The sequence below is a fragment of the Medicago truncatula genome, chromosome 1 (assembly GCF_003473485.1).
Source record: "Medicago truncatula cultivar Jemalong A17 chromosome 1, MtrunA17r5.0-ANR, whole genome shotgun sequence".
Lineage (NCBI taxonomy): Eukaryota > Viridiplantae > Streptophyta > Magnoliopsida > Fabales > Fabaceae > Medicago > Medicago truncatula.
In genome coordinates this window covers 54,454,221-54,479,574 of record NC_053042.1, presented here as the reverse complement: position 1 = coordinate 54,479,574, position 25,354 = coordinate 54,454,221, and the positions used below count along the sequence as shown (strand labels likewise).

General features: G+C 33.5%; 3 protein-coding genes across 3 annotated transcripts; 2 read left to right on the top strand and 1 right to left on the bottom strand.

The window, feature by feature from the left end:
- Positions 1–7,298: 7,298 nt before the first annotated feature.
- LOC25485590 (proteasome subunit alpha type-5) lies at positions 7,299–11,937 on the bottom strand. Its single transcript, XM_013614835.3, has 10 exons — positions 11,782–11,937; positions 11,632–11,702; positions 11,400–11,481; positions 11,226–11,306; positions 10,463–10,576; positions 10,273–10,374; positions 9,772–9,830; positions 8,947–9,049; positions 7,745–7,810; positions 7,299–7,651 (listed from the first exon to the last, which is right to left on the bottom strand). Exons 2-10 carry the CDS (start codon positions 11,643–11,645, stop codon positions 7,559–7,561), a joined length of 714 nt encoding a protein of 237 aa, XP_013470289.1. The 5' UTR covers positions 11,646–11,702; positions 11,782–11,937; the 3' UTR covers positions 7,299–7,558.
- A 663-nt stretch (positions 11,938–12,600) lies between these two features.
- LOC25485589 (pentatricopeptide repeat-containing protein At2g35130) lies at positions 12,601–16,607 on the top strand. The gene is made up of 8 exons (XM_013614834.3): positions 12,601–12,759; positions 12,867–13,054; positions 13,136–13,368; positions 13,748–13,997; positions 14,367–14,512; positions 15,209–15,414; positions 15,530–15,654; positions 15,929–16,607. Exons 1-8 carry the CDS (start codon positions 12,755–12,757, stop codon positions 16,513–16,515), a joined length of 1,740 nt encoding a protein of 579 aa, XP_013470288.2. The 5' UTR covers positions 12,601–12,754; the 3' UTR covers positions 16,516–16,607.
- A 1,658-nt stretch (positions 16,608–18,265) lies between these two features.
- Positions 18,266–23,687, top strand: LOC25485588 (diphosphomevalonate decarboxylase MVD2, peroxisomal). The gene is made up of 10 exons (XM_013614833.3): positions 18,266–18,641; positions 19,150–19,348; positions 20,482–20,545; positions 20,655–20,718; positions 20,799–20,879; positions 21,504–21,590; positions 21,982–22,139; positions 22,251–22,299; positions 22,929–23,050; positions 23,152–23,687. The coding sequence occupies exons 1-10, from the start codon at positions 18,432–18,434 to the stop codon at positions 23,372–23,374; spliced, it is 1,257 nt and encodes a 418-aa protein (XP_013470287.1). The 5' UTR covers positions 18,266–18,431; the 3' UTR covers positions 23,375–23,687.
- The last annotated feature ends 1,667 nt before the right edge of the window (positions 23,688–25,354 follow it).

Here is a 25,354-nt window from a genome sequence, read left to right as displayed (position 1 = left end):
CAAAACTGAATCTTCTAAAAGAGGAAGTTTTGGAAGAAATCATAACAAAAAGAGGGATTTTGACAAGAGTAAAGTTCAGTGCTATAATTGTGAAAAATTTGGCCATTTTGCTGATGAATGTTGGTTCAAGAACGATCAGAAGACTGAAGAAGCCAATATTGCTCATGAAGGTGACCCTGATGCAGTGTTGTTAATTATATGTAATTATGAATGAAGCTGAGAAGTGGAAATGGGAAAGTGAACCAGAGTATAGTAATGAAATCAAGCAAAGCTACATATACCCTGATTCAAGTGATGAATCAGAAGGTGAAGTGGATCATGAAGTGACTGCAAATGATCAAGAGGAAATCCTAGTACCAGCAAGACCTATTAGAAACAGATAGACACCTGCAAGATTGACTGATTCTGAAGTAACTTCTGATGATGCATTGAATGAAGAAGGTGATCTCATTCACTTTGCATTATTAGCATATGTTGAACCAATTAATTACAAAGAAGCATTGAAAACTGATGTTTGGAAAAGTGCTATGATTGAAGAATTACAGTCAGTTGAGAGAAATCAAACCTGGGAGCTAGTTAACTTGCCAGACAAGAAAGAGAAGATTGATGTCAAATGGGTATTCAAAGTGAAATTGAACTCTGATGGAAAAGTTTCTAAGTACAAAGCAAAATTGGTGGCTATAGTATTTCTTCAGAAGCAAGGCATAAACTATAATGAAGTGTTTGCTCTAGTTACTAGAATTGAAACTGTGAGGTTAGTAACTACTATTGCTTGCAAGTATGAATGGCCACTCTATCATTTAGATATAAAATCAGCATTTCTAAATGGTCCACTAGAAGAGGTGGTGTTTGTGTCACAACCATCAGGTTTTGAAATTGCGGGGAAAGAAAATATGGTGTATAAACTGCATAAAGCACTATATGGATTAAAACAGGCTCCCAGAGCATGAAACAAGAAAATTGATCAAGTTTTAATTCAAATAGGCTTTAGAAAGTGTTCAGTTGAGTTTGGAGTATATGTTCAAAAGCTTAGTGATGGAGGAACTGATATAATTTGTTTATATGTTGATGATTTACTCATCACTGGTAGCTCAATATCAGAGATTGTGAAGGTTAAAGAGAAACTGAAGCTGGAGTTTGAGATGACTGATCTTGGTGAGCTTTCATTCTTCTTAGAAATGGAATTTGTGAAATTGAAAGCTGAGATAGTGATGTATCAACAAAAATACATTGGTGAATTGCTTGAAAAATTTGAAATGAAGAGCTGCAATACAGTTTCAAATCCATCAGAGACAAACTCAAAGTTGGATGAGTGCACTGATGAAGAAAAAGTGGATTCCACACTGTTCAGACAAATTGTGGGATCTCTGAGATATCTATGTAACAGCAGGCAAAACTCAGTAAATCTCATATGATAGCTGCAAAGAGGATTCTTAGATACATAAAGGGCACCATAGATTTTGGTATGCTATTTCCTTATGGAGCTCAAAGCAAAGTGAATGAGCTCATAGGATACTCTGATAGTGATTGGTGTGGAGATCTGACTGATAGGAGAAGCACTTCAGGTTATGTGTTCAAATTCAATAATGTTGCAATTTCAATAGTGTCACTGTACTCTCATCAGAGTACATAGCTGGAACTTTTGCTACTTGTCAAGCACTATGGCTGAATTCAGTGATGAAGCCTCTAACACTGAAAATTGATAATAAATCAGCCATAAGTCTTGCAAAGAATCCAATCTCACATGGCAGGAGTAAACACATTGAGACCAGATTCCATTTCATTAGAGAGCAGGTGACTAATTGAATGATTGAGCTGCACTATTGCCCCACAGAACTGCAACTTGCTGATGGCTTTACAAAGGCAGTAAAGCTTGACAGATTTGAATTTTTTAGGAAGGAACTTGGTGTTTTTGTTATTAGGCAGTTATCATTAACGGTGGGGGGGGGGGGTGGGGGGGTATTAGTGTATTAATAATAACTTCTTGTAACTAATTTGGTTAAGTTTGTTTTAATTTTTTCTATTAGTTAGAGAGTTAACTTGCATTGCAAGCAAGTGACCATTTTGCCTATAAAAGGCTTTGTAATTGTGAACTTCATAACTAATGAGCAATATTCACATTACACAATAATTCTCCCCATTATTCTCTCTTCTTTTAACAACTTTCTGTTATAATCATCTTGCTTAGAAACTGCTTATTTTCATAAGCACTTTTGTTGTGCATGAACAAAATAATTGTTCTAACAGGTCTTGGATCATTAGCTTGTTGTTCTCAACAATATCATGGAATCTTGCAACAAGTAATATATAATGGATCATGTGTTGAAAGTATTCTTTGGTAGTGAAGTCAGGCAGCGGGTTTCATTGGTCGAAGGAGCAACACGTGTATAGTTATGTTAGAAACTTGTGCTTGAAGGGGGAGATCTTTGGAATTTATATTTGAGTCGTTAATCCAAAATTGATGATGAATAAGCTACATTAAAGGTATATGAGCGACATGGATTATATTATCAATGTTTTAAAGTTTTTGATGAATATGTTGTGTCTCAATCTCTTGGTGGTTTTTAATGTATTTAAGTTATGTCTCGACTTGGTGGGAAGCGAAAGTAAGATCCTCGTGTTTCGATGAAAGTATAGAGATACGACACATACACACTTAGAGATAAATTATTGGTATTCAAGTGTGAATGATAAAGTCTTGAAATGATGATGAATTTGTTAATTGTTGGTGTCCTTGCTTCTTGTAGGCTATGAATCATTAGTCTATTATTCCTAAGAGAAGTGATATTTGTACAACCATTATGCGACAATTTTTGGATAACTTTCTCTCTCATACTCACATGAGATTCTTTTTCTCTCTCTTCCTTTTTATCTCTCTATTGTTTTTAACCAATAAGAAGAGAGAAAAACAAGGTTGTCACCAAAATTGTCATCAATTGGATGTACAAATATCATTACTATATTCCTAACAACTACTCCCTCCGTCCCTTAATAAGTGACCTATTTGACCATTTCACACAGATTAAGAAAAGTGTAAAGATAAAAGAAAGAGAGTGATACTTTTACTGAGTTGCCCTTGTCATTATTTTGAAACTTTTTCACTTTTAAGTAATGATTACTTTCTTTGTTCCACTACAAACTTTAACATGGGGACCCCAAAAAGTATTTATAAGGGGTAAATCTGTCAAATTTTGCTTAGAAATTTAAGAAGGTCAAGTATTATGGGACAAATATTTTTTACAAATAAGTCACTTATTTAGAGACGAAGAGAGTATTATATATGATATTTGAACACCCTATTTTTTTCCTACATCCATTCAACATCTCATCTTATTTCTATTTCTATTTCTCTTCCAATCACATAACCAACCTCACATCTATTATATTACTTTCTTGATCTCCTTCTCTCAAATATATACGCAACAAAAACCAACACCACTTTCTTATTTCTGACCTGTTGTTGGATATATATTTTAAATATTTATTTTTGGAGAGCAAGTGTATACATCTTTAAAAACATGGAAATCATGAAATAGTGGTTGGGTGGAATACATGTCACATATGTTGTGAAATTTTCGCTGGATGCTTTTTTCGCTTTAAATAGCATTTTTCCTTTATAAAATGCACGCTCAAGATTTTCCTATTCCTAATCTCTTGTTGGATATATATTTTAAATGTTTATTTTTGGAAAACATATAATAGTACAAAAGAACCGAGCTATAACCGAAGTTTTGTTTTGACGGTTGCTAAAACCAAAGTTCATGATCATTACCCGATAACAAAAATAAAATAAAAATCCATCCATGGTGACCCCACTTACCGATATACTCCCTCCATCCCAAATTGTATGACGTTTTGGGTATTTCATACATATTAAGAAATGCAATTAATATTGTGTGGAAAAGAGATATTATGAGTTGTTTTACAAAATTGTGCTTAATAAATAATATGGGAAAGATAAATGAAAGAATTGAAAGAATAGAGTAATAAATGATTAAGGTTATAATAGGAAAAGTAACATTAATGTTGCATGGGTATTGTAAAAGCGACATATAATTTAGAACAAAATTTTTCTTCTAAAGCGACATACAATTTAGAACGAAGGGAGTATATTTTTTGATTTTCCACTTACCGAAATTATTATTCTACAATAATAAATCTAAACACTAATGCATCACCAAAAAAATTAAAAATTAAACGCTAATGTTTTACCCAACAAAAAACTAAACATAAATGTTTATTTGTGACAAAAAACAAAATTATTCTAAGAGTTTAACTCAGTTGATAGTTGGTAAGGACAATGCATAATATATATAAGTATGGTTCGAATGATTTCTTTGAAAGAAATGATATACACTCCCCTCATTCACCTTAAAAAATTATACAAATATGAAATGAGCATTACAAACTGATTGGAATGAAACAAATGCTCGTTCTGTTGTTTAAATGCTTTATGGATAAATAAAACAAAGTTCTATATCCATTATTTGAAAAGTTCTACTTTAGAAAAGAAGTTATAAAATTTTCCTCTAAACAAAAAGTTATAAATTTTTTACACGTGTTTTAAATTAATTTTAATTCACTGAGGCTAGACATCTCATTTATTGCTCCAGCATCCGCTAGTGATCACCTTTATTATTTTGGTTACTTGACGGGGATACCGCAATTGTCTCACTCTTTTCTGACGGTAATTTGGATGGCTATTGTCTAGTTTTTTTCGAAGAAAAGAAACATCAGGATTTTTAACAAGAAGATTGACGTCTTGGATCACTTAGTAGATAGAGTTAAATTTATGTCTTTTTCTTGGCTACAGGCGAATATGCCTACTTTCGCCTACGGTTACAATGACTCGTGGCATCACCCTTTACATTGTATGAGTGTTATTTTGTAGCTTGTTTTGATTTATTTTTCTTCAGGAGTGTTTTTTTTGGCACTAGACTTGTATCTGTGATTTTTGGTGGGTGGTTCTCTTTTGCACACCTTATGCGAGTTGAATCACCCTTTGTGTTATAATATATTCCACTTTGGCCTGTTAAAAAAAAGAGTAATGATATTTATACAATTATTTTTTGACAATTTTTGTGACAACTTTCTCTCTCATACTCACATTATGTTTTTACTTTATCTCTCTATTGCTTTGGTTTTTGTGTCAACACATCTTTTTCTTTGTAAAATTATGGTTGTCACAAAATTTGTCAATCAAATGGTCGTTCAAATAACACAACTCTAAAAATAAAATAAAAAAAAAGGATGTAATGTATGTATTATAGCATTGAACACCTTTTGTGTTTAGACAAAAAAACTCATTTTCTCTTTCTTAAAAAATAATTAAATGTGCCTCTTGAGACCATTTTGCAAGTGATCCCAATCTTTTTGTCAATGTTAACGTGTTTTTGAATTTAATATAGCGCAATATATTTTTATATAGATGTTCAATTATATTTCACTTATAGTGTCATGTTAAATTCCATTCACCGATGAAACCAAAAACAAGTCATATTGGAAGGTGCAGATCTCACTTGTAGAATTACAATGCGCCCTCTGCACATGATGATTAATGCTGAGTTATGACACTCGTATAACTTCGTTCATTCTACATACTCATTGTGACATTCATGGTACCTCGCAAAGTTATCCTAACATTATAAAGAACCGTGTGCATCGTAAGATTTGATTTGTTCGCTTCATAATGTTTATGAAAGACTTGAAGCAAATATTATGAAATTTGGACAGTTTAGATTTCAGCAAAGATACTAATGTCTTCACATAATCTCTAAATCTTAATCCTCAACAAGGTGTTTGTGGTGCAGTATGGTTCAATATTGAAATTAAAAGTCATACAAACTATATATAAGAATGTCATTAATTTTAGGTGACAACTAGGGTACCCATGGAAGAAAGGTGGGTAATTTATCCCAACCAATACACATTGGTCACATAAGCATATTTTTAAGTGGTATCCATGAACTATCTTGACCCCACCAACAAATTGCTCATTTTCATTGGTTGGTGGGTTAATTACCCACCATTCTTCAAAGGTAATTTAGAAAAAAAAACCTTAATTTTATATTTCATATCATTTTAATTTATGGTTTGGTTTTGAGACTAAAAGTCATTCGAACCAAAAAATTATATCATTAATTTTATATTTCATGTCATTTTAATTTATTTTATATTTGTAAAATATATTGATATGGTCCTCTCCACAACATATTTAAAATGGAAGGAACCACAATGATATATCTCATTTATATTTTGTGTTAACCCTCTCCACAACATATTTATTTTTTGTGGTAAAGGGGATGGTTGATCAAGAGTTCTGTCATGAGGTAAATAAAATTTAATAAAGATTTGTCTAATTAAAGAATCAAAATGAGATTCTCTTGAACAATTTGTGAGCTTGTTAACCACTTGGCTAGTCAATTGTCGTTTTGTGTATGTAGAAATATACTTTAAATTTCCAAATTCTTTGTGAAATAAATTTCAAAGCTACATGGATAATATATGGTTAAATATGTATGCTTTTAATCCTTACAAAGTCTTCAAGTTTAGTCCCTATTTTTAATTGTAATTTTAGTCCTTCATAATATTACACTTTATAAGGGAATAGTCCCTATTAAACAAGTATTTTTTTAATCAAATTATGTATTCCTTATAGTTGGTCCTCCTATCATTACCTTATGGATTATCATTTCAAAGTTTTATTATCATTTGTATAATTAATACTTCTTCCGTCCCATAATAATTAAGTCATTTGCAAAAAAATATTTTTTAAAATAAAATTGATCCATTCCATTTTCAATATAATATTAATTACTTTTTTCCAATTATAAGACTAATTAATACTACATTCTCCACTCCCAGTTCAATATATTTATGATAGAAAAGAATACACTAATAGTTGATAAGAGCACTCAAACCCATTCTCTCTCTTTCACTTATACACGTTTTCTTAATAAGTGCGAAATGACCCAAAGAGGGATGTTAGCAACACTCTATTTTGACTGCTCTCTCTAACACTCACTCTTTTATTGGATAAAATCAATATATGTTCCACCACTTTATGTGGGTTCCATTTCCAAAATATAGGTCCTACATTAATTTTACCCAATAAAAGAATGAGTGCTAGAGAGAGTGTTCAAAAGAGAGTATTGCTAGCATTTCTCTACCACCAAAACATGTCCTAAACTTATCCAAAAGAACGGTGGAAACAAAAAGCTCATCAATAGCAACATATGTAAGTTCCAAATTAAATTACGTGAAAGCTTTGTAAACGCGTCTCCATCTCCACACTCGTATTATACTAGAATCTCATTTCATACAGTAAAAATATATAATAGCATGGATCTTGTGAATGACGCTCGACAAGACATTAAAGTGTTTGTTTTCCCAAACGCTGTGATACTATTTTAGTCCTCAATTTCAACTAGACTGAATATCAGAAAATATGGTAGGAGAATCTAGTATTGCATACAACTTGGCGATAAAGCAGCACTACATGTAGCAGACCAGTTAAATAGACGTACAGCACAAATCAAATCATTTAAATAGATGGAAATCATAGGCGACTTATCACAGCTTCCACCTCAGACGGGGTATAAAGATGATACGCTGGAGCAACCCTGGCAATGTCAACGTTGTTGGGAGTGACCTAATGTGAAAGTACAGAAGAAACAAGTTAGAATTTATTCTCAGTAGGGGGGGCAAACAACTGGAAGTAAGATGCATTTGGTTTTAACTTTACCTTCTCTTCCATAACTTGCTTCAGGATTGATAAAGCAATAGTCTCAGCTTCTTGAAGAGTTAAGTCCTGCACACCAGAATACATTAATACCAAATTCACTTGTGTTCATGTCATCTTGATGCCTCTATCCTGAAAGATAATCTTTAAGCAAATGTTGCAAGTTCTCAAACAGAAATTCCAACAACATTTGAAATTATAAAACACTTAATGACTTCAACATTCTCCAGACAAAAATATACAAGAGATGGACAAAAATGTGAGAATATCAATATGATTTGTAGGCATGAGTTGAATATGATTTATAGGCGAAACCCCAAAGAATTAAGGTAATTAATATAAATTATTATTTGCAACAGTCTTAAGGTAATTAATTAAAATATAAAACATGTTTTCATTCTTCTCAGCATAGATCCAAGAATTCCAGGTAACAACTCTCTTCATTACGGGGTCTGGATCCTCTCCAATTTTGTGTATCTATTTAACAAGTTAAGATTCTCTCCATTTCTCAAAACAAATGGAGCGCTTCATTTAGAGTGAAAAAGACACAAAAAGTAGCTAGTGTATGAATTTTTTTACATCATTCAGTTGCTTTTAATTTTTTGAATCTGTGTTGCTCGCTCTCCAAATAGAGCCCAAATTTTTTAAGACGCAGAAAGGATCTTAAGAGGGATGACCAACGAGGGTTCTTCATCTATAGTAGAAAGATGGGGTAGCACCTATAGATTAGACTGAGGTGGTTTGGGCTGTAGAGAGAAGACCCATGGATTTTGTAGTAAGGAGAGTAGATCAGATGGAGGGGAGTCAAATGACTAGAGGTAGGGGAAGACCTAGAAAAACTATAAGCGAAACTATTAAGAAGGACCTAGAGATTAATAAGTTGGAGAAAGACATGGTTTTTTAATAGAACACCATGGCATCGTTCGATTCATGCAGCCAACTCCACTTAGTGAGATAAGGCTTGGTTGTTGTTGTAAAAACATACAATGATCTCAGCAATTCTTTTTTTAGCCATGTTTTGAGTCTGCATGCACTGAATTTGAGTCTGGAGATCTCCATTTTCTCCACAGTTGGAGAGGAGCTGGACTCTTATTTATGTGGTTTGACAGTCTTTTCCACTTTACCATCCCAGCTAATAATTTTAATGATATACGCAGAAAGCAGAATAGAGATTAAGAAACAGCCCACTGTAAGAACATGGATACCTTGTTGAATTGTTCTTGCAGAGAACTGTCAGCGCCTTCTGATCCTGAACCAATAGCCTTTGCATTGCATTGCCAAAATGTGCCAGAAGGATCAGTGTAATATCTGCAAATCAGAACATTTAACCTCAGTAAGACCAATAGTCCAGAATGAAAAAGGAAATAAATGATCAGCAGCAATAAACTAAACTGTATCATCTGGTGACTGCTGAATTAATAGAGCCTGATCCTACAAAATCGAAACACCCATGCTGTGCAATTATTTTCTATTTAAACAATGATCTACATTAATTTGTCTCTGATGGGAATGGATATGAAAATTGCTAACAATTGAGTCTCAAGTCCTAATAGGGGGTAAGATGCCAACTACCCACTAAATGTTTCCCGTTATGGTTCAAAAGGTGCCAAGTTGCAACCATGAACTAGTTCGAACAAGAAACTAAAAGATCAGTACATGTTTTGCTCCGAGAGTTGAACAATGCAGTGTAGACTGAAGAACCACACAGAAAAGATGTATTTACGCACACATCAATGGTAAGAGTAGGACCTGTATTCCTAAAACTATAGCATCATTCTCTTTAAACCATTAAAGAAGTAATAAGAAAAAGTGAAGGTCTACATGACTGTTCTTGAAATATTTTTCACTGCAAGTCCTTTCTCTGTAATTTAACTGATCTCCAGAAAAGAAAGTGTAACATACAAGGAACAACAGCATCAAATAAAAAATATCAATATCTTAGATTCAGACAAATACAGAAAATGAGTCAAAAGGACAAGTTGATCACATGACTCGGAAGTAACCATTGCTTAGATGGAATATATACTTACAGGCTAGGTCCATTCTCGTCATGGCCAGCAATGAGGAGAGACACTCCAAATGGTCGAGACTGCCAAAGAGAAAAATACAAATGACATGTGTTATACAGCATACACAATAGTGTCCAGCATCACCACTAGTAAGTATCTTTTACAAAAGAAAAAAGTTTATCGGCACATGCAACAAAACCCATTTGTACGCTATTAAAAAAAACACCTTACAAAAGGCCAGTGGCTTACTCCTTTAATAGGAAAGTTTTATATCCAACAAAAGATTTAAGTTTAGGATACTTGTGCATCTCAAAATATAGCAACAGGAATTCTATTTACATCTCCATTAAACATTCAGAATATGCAACACCCAAGGCATTGGCATTTCTAGCAAATTTATAAATAAAAAGCCATCATTCAAGTTCACAAGTTTTGGGCCTTAAAAAAGCATTGTAAGCAATCAAACTGAAATAGTCACGAAGAGCAAAGCTAAGAGATGAGTTCACAAGTTTTGGGCCTTACCATGGATTCTTCATCACCTTCACCAAAGCGCAAGGCTAGGTCACAAAGAGCTTGAGTTGTAGACTCTACAGTCATCGGTTCACCATAAGAGAACCTGTGATTCTGTGAACAATAAACCAAAATAGATCAATATGAATATCAATCATTAACAAATCCAACTACATACAACATTATATAGAGATGATAATACCTGAGTTTCAACTCGTGCATGCTCAACAAGTGTACGAGCATCAGCAATCAATCCACTCATTGCACAGCCAATGTGGTCATCAATTTCCATAATTTTCTCCACACTGCTAGGCTCCTAAAAGCAGAATTTTTACACAAAATTGTAATGTATGTTTCACGGTAAATAGCGTTATTTTTATAGTAAATATGACTGTAAGCATGGCAACCATTGTATGTAAAATGAACATAAAAAATCAAACTTCCTAGTTACATCTTAAAATGGGTATAACACGTTTGGATGTGCGTTTTGGTCACCCCCACCGCAAGTTTGTGAACATTTCACCGTGGAACTGCACAAGCTAGTGAGCTACAAATTGTAGCTTCTAAAGCAATGCATGTACACTTTTTATCCACCACCTAGACAAACATGTGTGTAATCAATCCTGCATTGCGGTGCGGAGCAGTCAACCCCAAAAGTGGGATAGCGGGATGTCTGCTGTTTGATAATTTGTTGGATAAAATAAATGAATAGCACCCCCACTCAGCACCACTAAGCTGGCCGCTATAGTTAACTTTGCCGCTATTAACCTCAACATAATGGCTCTATCTTTCGCTATTGACCAGGTAGATCTAGAAAACAACCAGATACCCCATAATTCAATTTATTCTAACCACATCTTTGTGTCTCACATCAATCAATATTTTGCACACATCTTTCTTATCACAGCGATGAAAATTTGCACTAAATTAATAAAAAAAAATGACATAAAATAATAAGTACATACCAGTAGAGGCGAAGTAATACGCTTTTCAACTGCAAGAACCACACCCTCTTTGGTTTTCAACCCAATCGCAGTTGATCCAAGCTAAAATCCAAAAAAAAAAAAAAAAAAAAATTAACAAACACACCAACCCTAATAAAGATTGTTAAAAACCCTAATAAAAATCGAGCATAGTACCTTAATGGCTTCAATTGCATATTCAACCTGAAACAAACGTCCTTCGGGAGAAAAAGTGTTGACTCCACGGTCATACTCGGTCCTAATGCATTCACAGAATAGCAATTAATTAGACCTAAAACAAAAATCCTGATACATTTGGGGAAAATTATGAATGAAATCGAGAAATGTAAATTTGTGCGATAAAAGAGTGAGAGAGAGAGAGAGAGAGAGAGAGAGAAAATGGTTTAACCTTGTGAGAAACATGTTGGTTTGGTTTGGTTTGGTTTGGTTTGATTTGATTTGAATCGATGAAATAGATCACTGCATAAAAATGGGGGAGGGTTGAGAAATCGGGAAAAAAGAAGAGAAGAGAAAGAGTGTGAGATGGGAAAAAAGTTACCTAAAAGACTCTCTCTATCGCTGGGTTTTTGGTTTGCTTCGATTTTCGCAGTGTGATGGGTTTCAGAGTGTGATGTGGGCTTTTTATGGCTTCGATTTTGCTTTCTTGTTCAACAAGGGGGCTTGTCAAATTAATTTCATAAAATTAAACAAATTATTATTAGTTTTTGCTCAAAGAAATTTATTTTTTGACAAGTCAAAGAAAATTTTAGATCAGTGTAATAGACAGGTAATTTCTATGGTTAGAGAGAAATATTAGGGTTGTGTTTGTTTTAACTTTTAACTTTAGAAAAAACAGATTTTGTTGAAAAAAAATTAGAGATTTTTTTTAAAACAAAATTTGAAGCAATGTTTCTTTAGTACTCTCAAAAATCATTTTTTTTTTTAAATCATTTATAACTTGTTCGTATGATATCCCCTTTTTTTTTTGTGAAAAGCTAATCCATTTTTAATTTTGAGTAAAAAATGATTTTTTTTGATAAAATATTTTTAAAAAAACTTTTTAAACGAGCACTTAAAAATGACAAAAGTGATTATATTAATTAAAAAATAATTTTTTTTTTAGAAAATCCAAAACAAACGCATCAATAAGCTTGTTTGTTGCATATTAAAATAAAAGTGATTTATAGATTTTATAAAAAATTAAAATTTATGTTTTTTATCGTAATAAAAATTACTTCATAAATGGGAGTCAAAATCACTTCACTTATTTTGTCTCTTAGCTACAATGGATTTTTTGCCGTTAATTAACTTTTATATAGTTAGAGAAAGATGTTTGTGAATTTACAAAAAAACTAGTAATGTAACATGTTATGACGGTATCCCTTGTGAAGGCGTCCTGAGAGAGATATTTTTCATGAATATTTCGTCCTTATTCCATTTGTCTTTTGTTTTCATCTGTACAATTTAAAAATGCACCATCTATCTCATTCCATTCATTCATATTTCATTATCCACACCAGGCCACTTCATGAATGATGTAAGCTCCCACTCCACCTCATTTCATTCAATCTCATTCCTGTTACTTTGATTAACTGGATCAGTGGCATTAAAATCAAGGTGATTAATTCTAGATGATATCTACAGGTTAAATTCTAGTATATGCAGATTGAACCACACATTTATTGAACCAAGATGTTGCATGAATGAATCCGAATGGAAATCAAATGATTCAAGTGGCGTGGCTTTGAAGAAGTTCAAGAAAGACAGCGTTTACATTGATAAAACTGGCAACTTAAGGAACTTCAATCACAAAAAACTTTCCAGGAAAAAATGTAATCTATTCTATACTCTCCTACCTGAAACACAACACAAGTTTTGTATGTGTAAACAGTGTTGTTATTTTCTTTGAGTAGGTGGTTCTTTGAGAGGAAGAGGATGGAAGTTTGGTTCTGGATTTGTTGATGGGATTTTCCCAGTGTTGAGTCCCACTGCACTGCAGATTTTGGAGTATCTTCAAAAGGAAGTGGATTCTGAGAGAATTTGGGGTTCACTGGATAAGCTTCCACCATCTCTTGATGCATGGGATGACGTTTTAACTGTGTCTGTTCAACTTCGGATGAGAAAAAAATGGGATTCAATCATCTCGGTAAGAAACACATGCTGCTAGTGCATGCATACTAATCTTATACTTCCATTTTATTTTTCATTTTTAGCAATCTAAATATTTGAATAATGAATTCCCTTTTGCAATGTCTCACCATCGAATCCATCGTGAACTTGTGATTCATGTGTTAGCATATACTTCACAGGATTTGGAATGTGACAATATTGGATATACATTTGAATCCTTAGGCAATGACAGTTACTTTTAGGTTTTGCTAGTCATAGCAGGAAAGTAAAGAACGGATTGTGTTAGGTGTGACTCCTAGGTTGCTGATAATCGTGTCATGTGTAAATTGGATGGTAGTATTTAAACACAATTGCCCGAACTCTGATCAATTTCTAACAAATTTAAATTTGTTCAGATATGTAAATGGATATTGCTACGGAGCTCCTTCAAGCCAGATGTAATCTGCTATAATTTACTCATTGATGCTTTTGGACAAAAGTTTCTATACAAGGAGGCAGAATCCACATATCTGCAGCTTCATGAGGCTAGATGCATTCCTAATGAAGATACCTATGCTCTTCTTATAAAGGCCTATTGTATGTCTGGAAAGCTACAGAGTGCTGAAGCTGTCTTTGCCGAAATGCGAAATTACGGTCTTCCTTCAAGTATGTTCATGAATCAACGTTAACACACTTTGCGCACCAACCACATGCGTTAGACCCCGTTGGCTCGTGAATAAACTTGTTCATCTATATATGTTGAAATAGAACTAGGATAAAAAATGGGGATTGAAACAATGATGATTCTCGAAATCATATTAGTTTAAAGCACAAAAGATATATCAACCACTATTATTTATAACGTGTGAGCTTTCAAATCAGTATTCTCTAATCTATGATCAGGTCTACGATATTACCATTTTCTAAGTCAATCTAGTGTATTTTCAGAACTACTTATATATATGCATTTATTTGTGATAACTGGAAATTTGATTCTTTAAAACAACTAACTAATAATGAGAATGATGAAACCAGGTGCTGTTGTGTACAATGCTTACATAAATGGATTAATGAAAGGAGGAAACTTTGATAAAGCAGAAGAGATTTTTAAAAGGATGAAGAGGGATGGTTGCAAGCTATCTCTTGAAAGTTATACAATGTTGATTAACTTATACGGCAAGGTAAGCTTTTAACAGTTTTTTTCCGCCTAAAATAAGACCTTGGCAACTTGGAAGGTAATTTTTTTATGTATGTCCTAAAATACTAGGACCCGTTATTAGAGAGCCAACATGATACAGGATGAATTAATTGACATTAAGAAAACCTAAGATCAAAATAGTATTGTTTGATTTAGGTATAACTCATCATTACAAAACCAACTTGTAAAGTGAGAGATGTCATTCATTATAAACTATTGTCGGACTTTATCTCTTATCAACGTGAAACTTGTGTTTTTCCCAATACTTGATAATGATGTTAGTCGGTTGGAGTTTTTTTTATTTGTATATGGTATATTTGCTCTTGTTTTCATTTAAGTTGTAGTCGTAACAAAGGTGATGTAAGTTGGTCTAGTCGGTAAAGATTCAACTCAAGTCCCACTAGACCTAAGTTTGAATCCTGCTACCAATGTGATGACTGCATTGGGGGTTTCTCTGCCCCGGCGAGCCTCCAGGACCAAACTTGCCTCCATTTTTTGTCATAATTTAGTACCATGGTGGAGTCAATGTCGAGAGCAATGACCTTTAAATTTAGGATAAATAATTTCTTAATTTATAAAGCATATTCAGTATGTTGAATCCCACATGCATAGCACATAGGAAAGTTTCACAGCACAGACACAATTATGTTAATGGAATTGAAATTTGAATTTTATGCAGGCCGGTAAATCCTACATGGCCTTAAAAGTGTTCGATGAAATGTTAAGCCAAAAATGCAAACCTAATATTTGCACATATACTGCTCTAGTGAATGCATTTGCAAGAGAGGGATTATGTGAGAAAGCAGAAGAAATATTTGAGCAGATGCAAGAAGCTGGACTTGAACCTGATGTATATGCTTATAATGCCCTTATGGAAGCTTACAGGTTGTTATATACGACAGTATAAATGCCTTCTTGATTGATTAATGTGTTATCCCTTTGATCTATTGGTTTATATACCTAGAGAAAACAAAAATCATAATTTCTCTTCCCGGAACAGTCGTGCAGGCTTTCCTTATGGAGCAGCAGAAATTTTTTCATTAATGCAGCACATGGGATGTGAACCAGATCGAGCCTCTTATAATATCTTAGTAGATGCATATGGGAAAGCAGGTTTTCAAGATGGTAATGGTCTTCCCTGGAATGTTATCATTTTCTGTTTATCAACATAAGCCATGTTTGGATAAACAAACTTAATTAAGCATTTATAGAATATGTGCTTATCATACAATTGCTTATGTATAAGCTATTTCTACAAAAAAAATACAAAATGAAGTCAAACTGTTTTTATATAAGCTATCTTGGAGAGTTTATAGAAATATGCTTAAAACAGATTACATACATGTCATTAGTTGGTCTGACACATGTTTTCTTTCTCTTCCTTTTGAATGAAACATAGATGCTGAAGCTGTTTTTGAAAATATGAAAAGAGTTGGAATAACACCAACAATGAAATCCCACATGGTACTTTTGTCTGCCTATTCCAAAATGGGAAATGTGACCAAATGTGAAGACATTCTTAACCAAATGTGTAAATCCGGCCTAAAACTAGACACTTTTGTTCTCAACAGCATGCTCAACTTGTATGGAAGGTTAGGCCAATTTGGAAAAATGGAAGAAGTTTTAACAGTGATGGAAAAAGGATCGTATGTAGTTGATATTAGTACATTTAATATCTTGATACATAGGTATGGACAAGCAGGATTTATTGAGAAAATGGAAGAACAATTTCAATTACTTCTTACCAAAGGTTTAAAACCTGATGTGGTTACTTGGACTAGTCGTATTGGAGCTTACTCTAAAAAAAAGCTTTACCTAAAGTGCTTAGAAATATTTGAAGAAATGATTGATGCTGGTTGTTATCCAGATGGAGGAACAGCAAAGGTACTTCTAGCAGCATGTTCTAATGAAGATCAGATTGAGCAGGTTACTAGTGTGATTAGAACTATGCACAAGGATATGAAGACTGTTTTGCCAGTAGCATAAGTTTTTTTGTTGTTGCTAGTAGTAGCATAAGTTTTTGAACTTCGAGATTATACTAGAAAAATATAATATATCTATAAAATTTATAAATGAAATTTAAATATTAGATAATGCATTTTATAATAAGATGCAAAAGCGACTTTGATGGAAGGAGAATATTACACATTGGTTGTGTACAGAATAAATATATGTTGAGTTCAATTAGTGTAATAAATGGCATATTTCCCAAAAGAAATTGAAGTTGGATCAGTTACTTGAATTTAGATAAGTTTTATTTTTCTTCTTTTGATAAGCATAATTTAGACAATTTAATCTAGAATTTGTGGGGTTTCAAAGTAATGAAATGCATAAATAAGTAAGACATATAACATACATGTTCAACTGCCAAAAAAAATGTAGTATGAAAACAAGGTCTAATTTTATTTTTTTTGAAGGGAAGGGTCTAATTGTTTTGTGAAATATTCTATTTTCACTTTTAATTACAAATCTTATTTTCAATGTGTTTCATATTTTTAAAGTTTTGTATAGGAAATAAAGAAGAAACAACGGTTTCACAGTTTTGTGTCCAACTTTTTTTAAAAGAACAATGTTATACACTTCGCAAAGAATCTCAGAAGCATCACAGATAATAACCAATCACTGACTAGAGGGTAATGATTTGCGTTACAGGTTTAAAAAGCTATTTGACTTAGCGAATGACAAGTTGGGATGTGTACTTTAAGGTGAGTGGGATGTAGGAGAAGATGGGTGGAAGTAGCTAAGATGTGTACTTTAAGGTTGAGGAGTGTAGTAGTCTCTTGTTGTTTAACTTTTTTTACATATTGGTGTGCATACAAATGGAAATGGAAGTTATATTCGGACAAAGGATACTCAATCAGTGGTGTTTATCATTTGTTGGTCATGGAAATGTCAAAGGATAGATCAATCCTCTATGATATTGTTTGGATAAAAGTGATACCGTTGAAGATTTATTTGTTTGTATGGGGATTGCTTCAAACCAAGTTATATACTAAAGATAATTTGATTCGTCATGGATGCATTCGGGTTAATTCAGGTTTTTGTACGATTGGATGTGGAAAAGAGAAAAATGCGGATAACTTTTTTTGGGGGTGTGACTTGTTTGGGACTTTGGACACATTTGGCCTCTTATCCTCCAATGGTTGTGAATTTGTTCAGATGATATGATGCATATAGTTGATCATTTTCAACATTTTGTTCATTTAGAAGGTGATTCTACGAAGGTCGTTATTTATTTCATATGAGTTGGTTGGCTAGCATTTGGGTGTTATAGAAGGAGCGAACAATCACATTTTTCAGCATAAGAAAATATGTATTCAACAATGTCAAACTCTTTATGGTGTCAATTACTTAGCATTCAGTTTTAATCAATGGTGGATAAATTGACTTCATTGTTGTATCCAAAAATACTTACACACCGGAAAAAACATAATTTAGTCTACTTCTGTGCACTCCAATACAACAAGAACCAATCAAGTCTCCAAGCAACAACTCTGAATTCAGTAATGTCTGTTTTCTATTGATCGTAAAAAATAAAATAAAAAAAATTAGCTGTACCACGGGCAACACATTTATATGTCTCTGAATATGTAGTTTAATTGTTTTGTGCCCACGGAGTCCTCGTGTTGCACGATGATTGAATTGAATCCCATGACAAAACCAAATAAAATAATAAATGGAAAGAGGTTGGTAGGTGATGAGAATCCAAAATGGAAATGAATAAATAATAAATGAAGCAGCAGTACAACAAAGAAGGGACCGAAATAATAATAATAATAATAATAATATAGATCAATTCAATTTAATCAATATAAATAAGCTTCTTCTTCTTCTTCTTCTTCTCACTTACTTAGATCTGTTACTCAATTTCTTTCTTCATCTTTGATTATTATTGATTGGAAATGGCGGGTGATAGTTGGGTACTGATGGTTACAGCTCAGACACCAACCAACATTGCTGTGATAAAGTATTGGGGTAAAAGAGATGAAACCCTAATCTTACCTGTTAATGATAGTATCAGTGTCACTCTTGATCCCGCTCATCTTTGCACCACAACTACCGTTTCTGTTAGTCCTTCCTTTCAACAAGATCGTATGTGGCTCAATGGCAAGGTTGTTTTTCCCTCTTTTTCAATTTTCAATTCTTAATGGGATATTGGTGATTAATTTGTTGGATTCATATGCCCGTCATTGTCTTGTCTTTTTATGTGTATTTCTTGAATTCATTGGAAATTCATCCTTCATACAACTCTAACACTACACAGACACATGTCAGTGTTAGTTTCGTGTGTCTGGTGTCCATGTATGTGTCTTTGCTTCATTGCTACTTGTGTCTACTACTTGATTGTTTATTATCACACTTTTTTATATGTATTTGATAGATTGATTGGAAATTAATACAAAATGCCCGTCAGTATTTGTGTCGTGTCTGGTGTCCGTATATGTTTCAGTGCTTCATACCTACATATATGTTGTGTCTACTTGCTTCACACTTTTTATCACACTTACGTAAATTCCACAGGAAATATGTCTCTTTGCGCTTTTATTATCACACTTCTGTCATTCTTTTACTTATTTTCAATTTTTAATTGTTGGAATTTGGTTTTGTCGGTTAGCGTAGGAGATTTCTCTTTCCGGGGGTAGATTCCAGAGCTGTTTAAGGGAGATCCGTGCTCGCGCGTGCGATGTTGAGGATAATAAAAAGGGTATTAAGATCACCAAAGAGGATTGGAGCAAATTGTACGTACATATTGCTTCCTACAACAACTTCCCTACTGCAGCTGGATTGGCTTCATCGGCTGCGGGTTTCGCTTGTCTTGGTAATACACTTATATCGATTTTTTCCCCTTCATGTAATTGTTATGAGTATGCCACATGCAATTGTTATGAAATCAAATTTGTTGGCATAATGTGAGCTGCATTGCATGGGTTAATCCACCAAATCTGTCTGTCATTGATTAGTTGCTTTAGCATGTTTAAGATCTAAATCAAACAGGTTATGGATTAGATTTGAAGTTGCATGTTACAAGAATTAGGTTTGAGGATCTTGGAATTCTTCGAAGTAGGCCCAATCCTATTATGGCGTATCAGCCAGACTAAGACAGAATGATAAGAAGAAAATTAGAGGGAAGGGAAGAGAACAACATTCAACTCTGTTATCTCATTATCCAAAACTCAGGAAATCGACTTCAACAATTTTCCCTATGAATACTTTGGTTATTCTAGACCAAATATTGAAAGGACATTCATGATTAAACTTTGACCAGGTCCACCAGGAAAACAAAATCACGGGTAGTGACAATAGATTTCCAGTGGATATTGGACTTGGATAATAAAAGGGGAGCCTTGGCGCAAAGGTAAAGTAGTTGTCATGTGACTGAGAGGTCACGGGTTCAAGTCCTGAAAACAGCCTCTTGTGTATAAAACTGGGTAAGGCTGCGTATAATACACCAATCCCGAACCCTGCGTATGCGGGAGCTTTAATGCACCGGGCTGCCCTTTTTATTGGACTCAGATGATAATTGGCCTCAATTGCGTTGTATGGTATTTGTAGCCATAATTGAGGGACCAAGTATTGAGTTAGTAGTCAATGAAAGAAATATTACTATGAATTAATTAATTGCCAATTCAATACTCCGCCATGCAGAACTTTTTCCCGGACAGACAGATTTATTCAGTGTTGCATGTTTATTGTCTTATGGTTTGGATTCGTAGAGGACCTTATTCTTTATTCAATAATCTTTAGGAATATTGCTTCAAACTTTATGTTCTTTAAGGTGTTATGCACAGATATTCCATTTTATTTTTCTGTTCTGTCTAATGCAATTTCAACCTAATTTCCATGCTGTTTTAGTTACAGTAGCATGGTTCTTGGTTACTATTAATTTTATATGAGGGATTTATACTAGTCATTGGATTTCATAATAGCTTTTGTATGCCTTCTGTTTTGCAGTTTATTCCCTGGGGAAGCTAATGAATGTCAAAGAAGATGAAAGCCAGCTGTCTGCTATTGCAAGGTCTTTCTTTTCTTTATGAATTTAAATTTGCAAGGTGTTATGGCTTGGTTTGGACACTTGTATTTTGATAATATATTTTAACGATTCCGAATATTGTTACTATATACAGGCAAGGATCAGGTAGTGCTTGTCGCAGCTTATTTGGGGGATTTGTGAAGTGGAAAATGGGAAAAGTAAGTATTTTATTTAAATCTCTGTAGGCATTATATCATCTGAAAATCCATTGTAATTTCTATTCTTTTGATATTTATAGGAGGAGAATGGAAGTGATAGTCTTGCGGTTCAACTTGCTGATGAAAAGCATTGGGATGAACTTGTTATTGTTATTGCCGTGGTATGTCATATTTTTTGTCTTTATTTAATTGAATGGATGAACGGATTAGTTTTCTGTTCAGCTTTGACTTTTAATATATTTAAGTATTAAATGGTATGTTGTGGTCAGTTTTATGTGAAGCTCATATTCTGGTTTCTAGTTTACCATTTCTTTCTCTCAAGCTCTTTTTTTAGTTGGTTTAATTTGCTTGTTATTCTAATAGGCGAGGATAATATTTGTTCTATATGACTTACCTTTGATTTGAAGTTGACTCTCTCACTGGAAGTGCTGTTTCAACACTTCATAACAGCTTAAATGCTTCATTATTTTTTGACCGTATTTGAATCATATCAATTGCTTGCGATCTTTTCTCTTCAGTATTCAAGTCGTCTACATACATGTATTATCTCATCATACTAATTTGGCAATATTGTGGTAGAAGTTCACAATTTTGCTTCCTAATGTGTCAATGGTCAAATGGCAGCTGTGCTAGATTTTCCACATAATTTTTTATTTATTTGCCTAAGCAGTATTTTTTATCTTGTAAATGAGATGTTTCCATTTCATCTAAGCACTATGGATCTACATTATCACATTATCTCGTCAAACTTTTCTCAGTATTCCCATCTTATTATTTATTTCTAGGTTAGCTCTCGGCAAAAGGAAACTAGCAGCACCTCAGGAATGCGTGAGACTGTTGAAACAAGTTTGCTTTTACAGCATAGAGCAAAGGTAGCACATCCCTTTCCTTCATGCACTTTGTGTATCAACCATGTTAGATGAATATTACTTTGTATGAAAGTAGAGACATTCCCAATATATATTACTAAAGAAATAGATTTAGAACCACCTCTCCCCCTCCCTCTTTCACTAAAACCTTTTCATTCTGCGCTTTTAATACCAAGACCTCTTTACTTTCAAGCATCTTACTGTTGTTAACGGTGGAATTTATTTTCCATTTTTCTCTCTCAAATAGTAAGCATGAATTTAAACACGGTTGTTGATTACGAATGTTTAACAGTTACGTGCTTTTCTTTGTCTTTGTTATATAACCAATTATGCCATGGTAATTTAAGTTTGATTAATTTTTATTCATGTCTTTTTCTCATTTGAACCACAATAGGAAATAGTGCCAAAGAGGATACTGCAAATGGAAGAAGCCATTAGAAACCGTGATTTTGCATCTTTTTCACAACTCACCCGTATCGATAGCAACCAGTTTCATGCAGTTTGTCTGGATACAAGTCCCCCTATATTTTACATGAATGATACATCCCATAGGTACGCTCTGATAATTGACAGTTGTTTATGACTATTATGTTTGTTTTATAAGATCACAAGTGTAGCACATTTCTGCTCTAATTTATTATCAACTATTCTATTTCACTTCAGGATAATCAGCATTGTTGAAAAGTGGAACCGTTCGGAAGAAGCTCCACAGGTTTGAATTACTTTCTCGGTCATATATGTCTTGTATGCAGATGGTTTATTCCTAGGGTCAAATTTTTTCAATTGTCTGGTTACCAATCACTCAATATTCTAAAATTAAAAGAAACTTCCTATGGTGTTTTATAATAACCGATTGTTTTTTCAAAATCTTTCTTACTAAGTTCAAGTTCAGCCAGCCTTTTACATCAGAAGTAATTCATTAGTTACTTATTTGGAAAACAAATTAAAGGAGTACATATGATCTCAGTTCTGTGAACATTGATATGCTTCTTTGCTGAATTGAATGCGAGTAATGTCTTCAATCAAGTGAAGTGAGCCACCTAATGTGATGAAGTACATGCATCGAGCAATCTATGCAGACTGATTTAAACTAATCTTTTCGTTCCTCTCATATTCGTATCAAGTATTTCAGTACAGTATTAAACCTTTACTCCATAACTGGAGTTTCCTATGCCCCTGAAAATGCATATAATACCCACATGAATGATGTTTACATACACAGCTTGTTTGGTTGTACATTGTACATATATAGTATATATTATACAGACACATATAAACAAACTAACGCCTGCAAATTCATAGGTTTCTATTTAAATACTAACTTCTAGTTTTGACGTGCAGGTAGCTTATACGTTTGATGCAGGGCCAAATGCGGTTCTAATTGCACGTAATAGGAAAGCTGCTACCCTTTTGATTCAGAAGTTGCTTTACTACTTCCCTCCAAATTCAGATGACCTCAACAGGTGCTTTTTAGGTTTTGGTAGTTTCATGCATACTGTTCTCTTTAAGATTTTTGTCAATCTCTTGAATTTCTTACTTACCTGCAAAACTCTCTTCCCTCCAGTTACATTATTGGGGACAAGTCAATTGCAAAAGATGCTGGGATCAATGGAATTGAGGACATAGAAGCTTTGCCACCACCTCCAGAAATTAAAGATAATATTCCATCACAAAAGTACAAGGGGGATGTCAGTTACTTTATATGCACCAGACCAGGAAGGGGACCTGTTGTGCTTACTGATGAAAGTCAAGCTCTTCTCAACAGTGAAAATGGGCTTCCCAAATAAGGTACATGGGAAATATTCCCATGGTTGTGATCTATTCTTCATCAGATTTATCTGTCCGTCCAGCTATATTAGCTCGAAATATTTTTCTTAGATGACTTTTTCAAGGAAGCCTGTTGTACCCATGGCATGATTATTTGTGTTCATTCCAAGTTCACAGTTTGTGTTTTTCTTTTATATATCTGTAATTCTTATTTACAAATCTAGTTAGTCTATTTTCTGCGAGAAAAATAAGTCTTGTTCCTTTCCTGTATTGAATTGAGCACCTTTAATTTAATTTTCCTGAGCTTTGCTAGTTCAACTTGTCATCATTTTATGTGAACAATTTCTTTCCTTTTTCTGTATTTTGATCAAGAGTTCGATCAAGAGTTCTCTTTACTTCCATCGTAATTGGCTGAAAACAATGTACATATATCGTATGGAGTGACCCCTCATATGCAACATTTTGTTCAAACCTACGTCTCTGGTATTGCAACATTATTCCATTTAGTACAGGCATTTTAACATCTTAACTTGATATCAATCTAAGATTTAGCATAGTAGATGGTATTTAGCTCAAGGATACATGCTCTTCTGACTCCACAACAGGAGTATGGAGAACAAGGCATCCTCTCTGTCTCTGGTATGGCATGTTACTAGTATTTACTATTTACCAGGGTAGGTAGGTATGTCTCATCCTCACATTTCTGCTGAGCTAGCTGCTTCATCAGTGCCATTAATCTCTCGAGGGTTCTGGTTGGTGATGGAAAAGTTTTATTCCACTCATAACACTCTGATGTTCTGCAGACAACCATCACATATTTCTATACCTGTTCATTTTAAATTGGTTTAAATATGCCTTTAGTCCTTGCACTTTCATCAGATTTTGGCATTGGTCCCTACATTTTTTTTTGTTTGGAATTGGTCCCTGCACTTTGTAAAAATATTGGTATTAGTCCCTCTGTTAACTTTCTGTTAAAAAAAAAACACAAAACTATTGGTATTGGTCCCTGCACTTTGTAAAAATATTGGTATTGGTCCCTGCACTTTGTAAAAATATTGATATTGGTGCCACGTGGCGTGAAATGATTGGGCCACGTGGCACTCCGTTGGTTTTGTGTTTTTTTTTTTTAACAGAAAGTTAACAGAGAGACCAATACCAATATTTTTATAAAGTGCAGGGACCAATGCTAAACAAAAAAAAGTACAGGGACCAATGCCAAAATCTGATGAAAGTGTCGGGACCAATAACACATTTAAACCTTTTAAATTTTAGTGGTATTGATAACTTTGGAGGAGAAGATTGGAAAAGGGGGTTGAGCAAAAATACTTCTAAACTAAACTAATTATATCATTCTAGTAAAATATGTTTGTTTCAAATTATATGTCACCATTTTACGACATCAATGACACATTAATAGTTATTATTCTTTTACGCCCCTTGCTACTTTTATTTTAGTCAAGTAGCCTAGTGGCTAGAATTCACTTTATAAGGTGAATAAGTGGGTGTCCAGGGTTTGAACTACAGCCCCTGCATATAATAATTCATTATTCTACCAACTGAACTATGTTCACGGGAAACAACTTTTACTATTTACTACACCTTTGGTCACTATATAATAAAAAAATCTACATTTTAGGTTCATTTAATTAATGATGTATATGATCTTTATTACATACAACATACATCATTTAAGAGAGTGTATCTATCTTTTTTCAATACTTTTAATTTATTCTTCTCATATCATTAATGAAAAATATTTTTGTAAAATATAATTCATAGTTTCTCTTTTCATAAAAAATTAATTACATTTCTTATTGTGTGTGAAATTGTCAAAATGACATATAATTTTGAGCACAAGAGTATGCTTTAATGTTAGCCCTCCATTAAAATTCATCCTCTACTAATATTAATTTATTGGAAAATGAAATTTCCAGTAAAAATTTAACTAAGAATAAACATTTTATTTATTTTTAATTGATAGTTATTAGGTTAAAAATATC

Excerpts from the sequence above, each read along its gene's own strand:
- LOC25485590 (XM_013614835.3), bottom strand. Across the intron at positions 10,577-11,225 it reads GTATTACTTCGCCTCTACTG|GAGCCTAGCAGTGTGGAGAA; the intron begins GTATGTACTTAT and ends TTCTGCTTTTAG. Across the intron at positions 9,050-9,771 it reads GACGAGAATGGACCTAGCCT|ATATTACACTGATCCTTCTG; the intron begins GTAAGTATATAT and ends TCTGATTTGCAG.
- LOC25485589 (XM_013614834.3), top strand. Across the intron at positions 13,055-13,135 it reads AAAACTTTCCAGGAAAAAAT|GTGGTTCTTTGAGAGGAAGA; the intron begins GTAATCTATTCT and ends TTCTTTGAGTAG. Across the intron at positions 14,513-15,208 it reads TGATTAACTTATACGGCAAG|GCCGGTAAATCCTACATGGC; the intron begins GTAAGCTTTTAA and ends AATTTTATGCAG.
- LOC25485588 (XM_013614833.3), top strand. The coding sequence starts at position 18,432 with ATGGCGGGTGATAGTTGGGTACTGATGGTTACAGCTCAGACACCAACC. Across the intron at positions 20,719-20,798 it reads TGAAGTGGAAAATGGGAAAA|GAGGAGAATGGAAGTGATAG; the intron begins GTAAGTATTTTA and ends TGATATTTATAG. Across the intron at positions 23,051-23,151 it reads AATTCAGATGACCTCAACAG|TTACATTATTGGGGACAAGT; the intron begins GTGCTTTTTAGG and ends TCTTCCCTCCAG.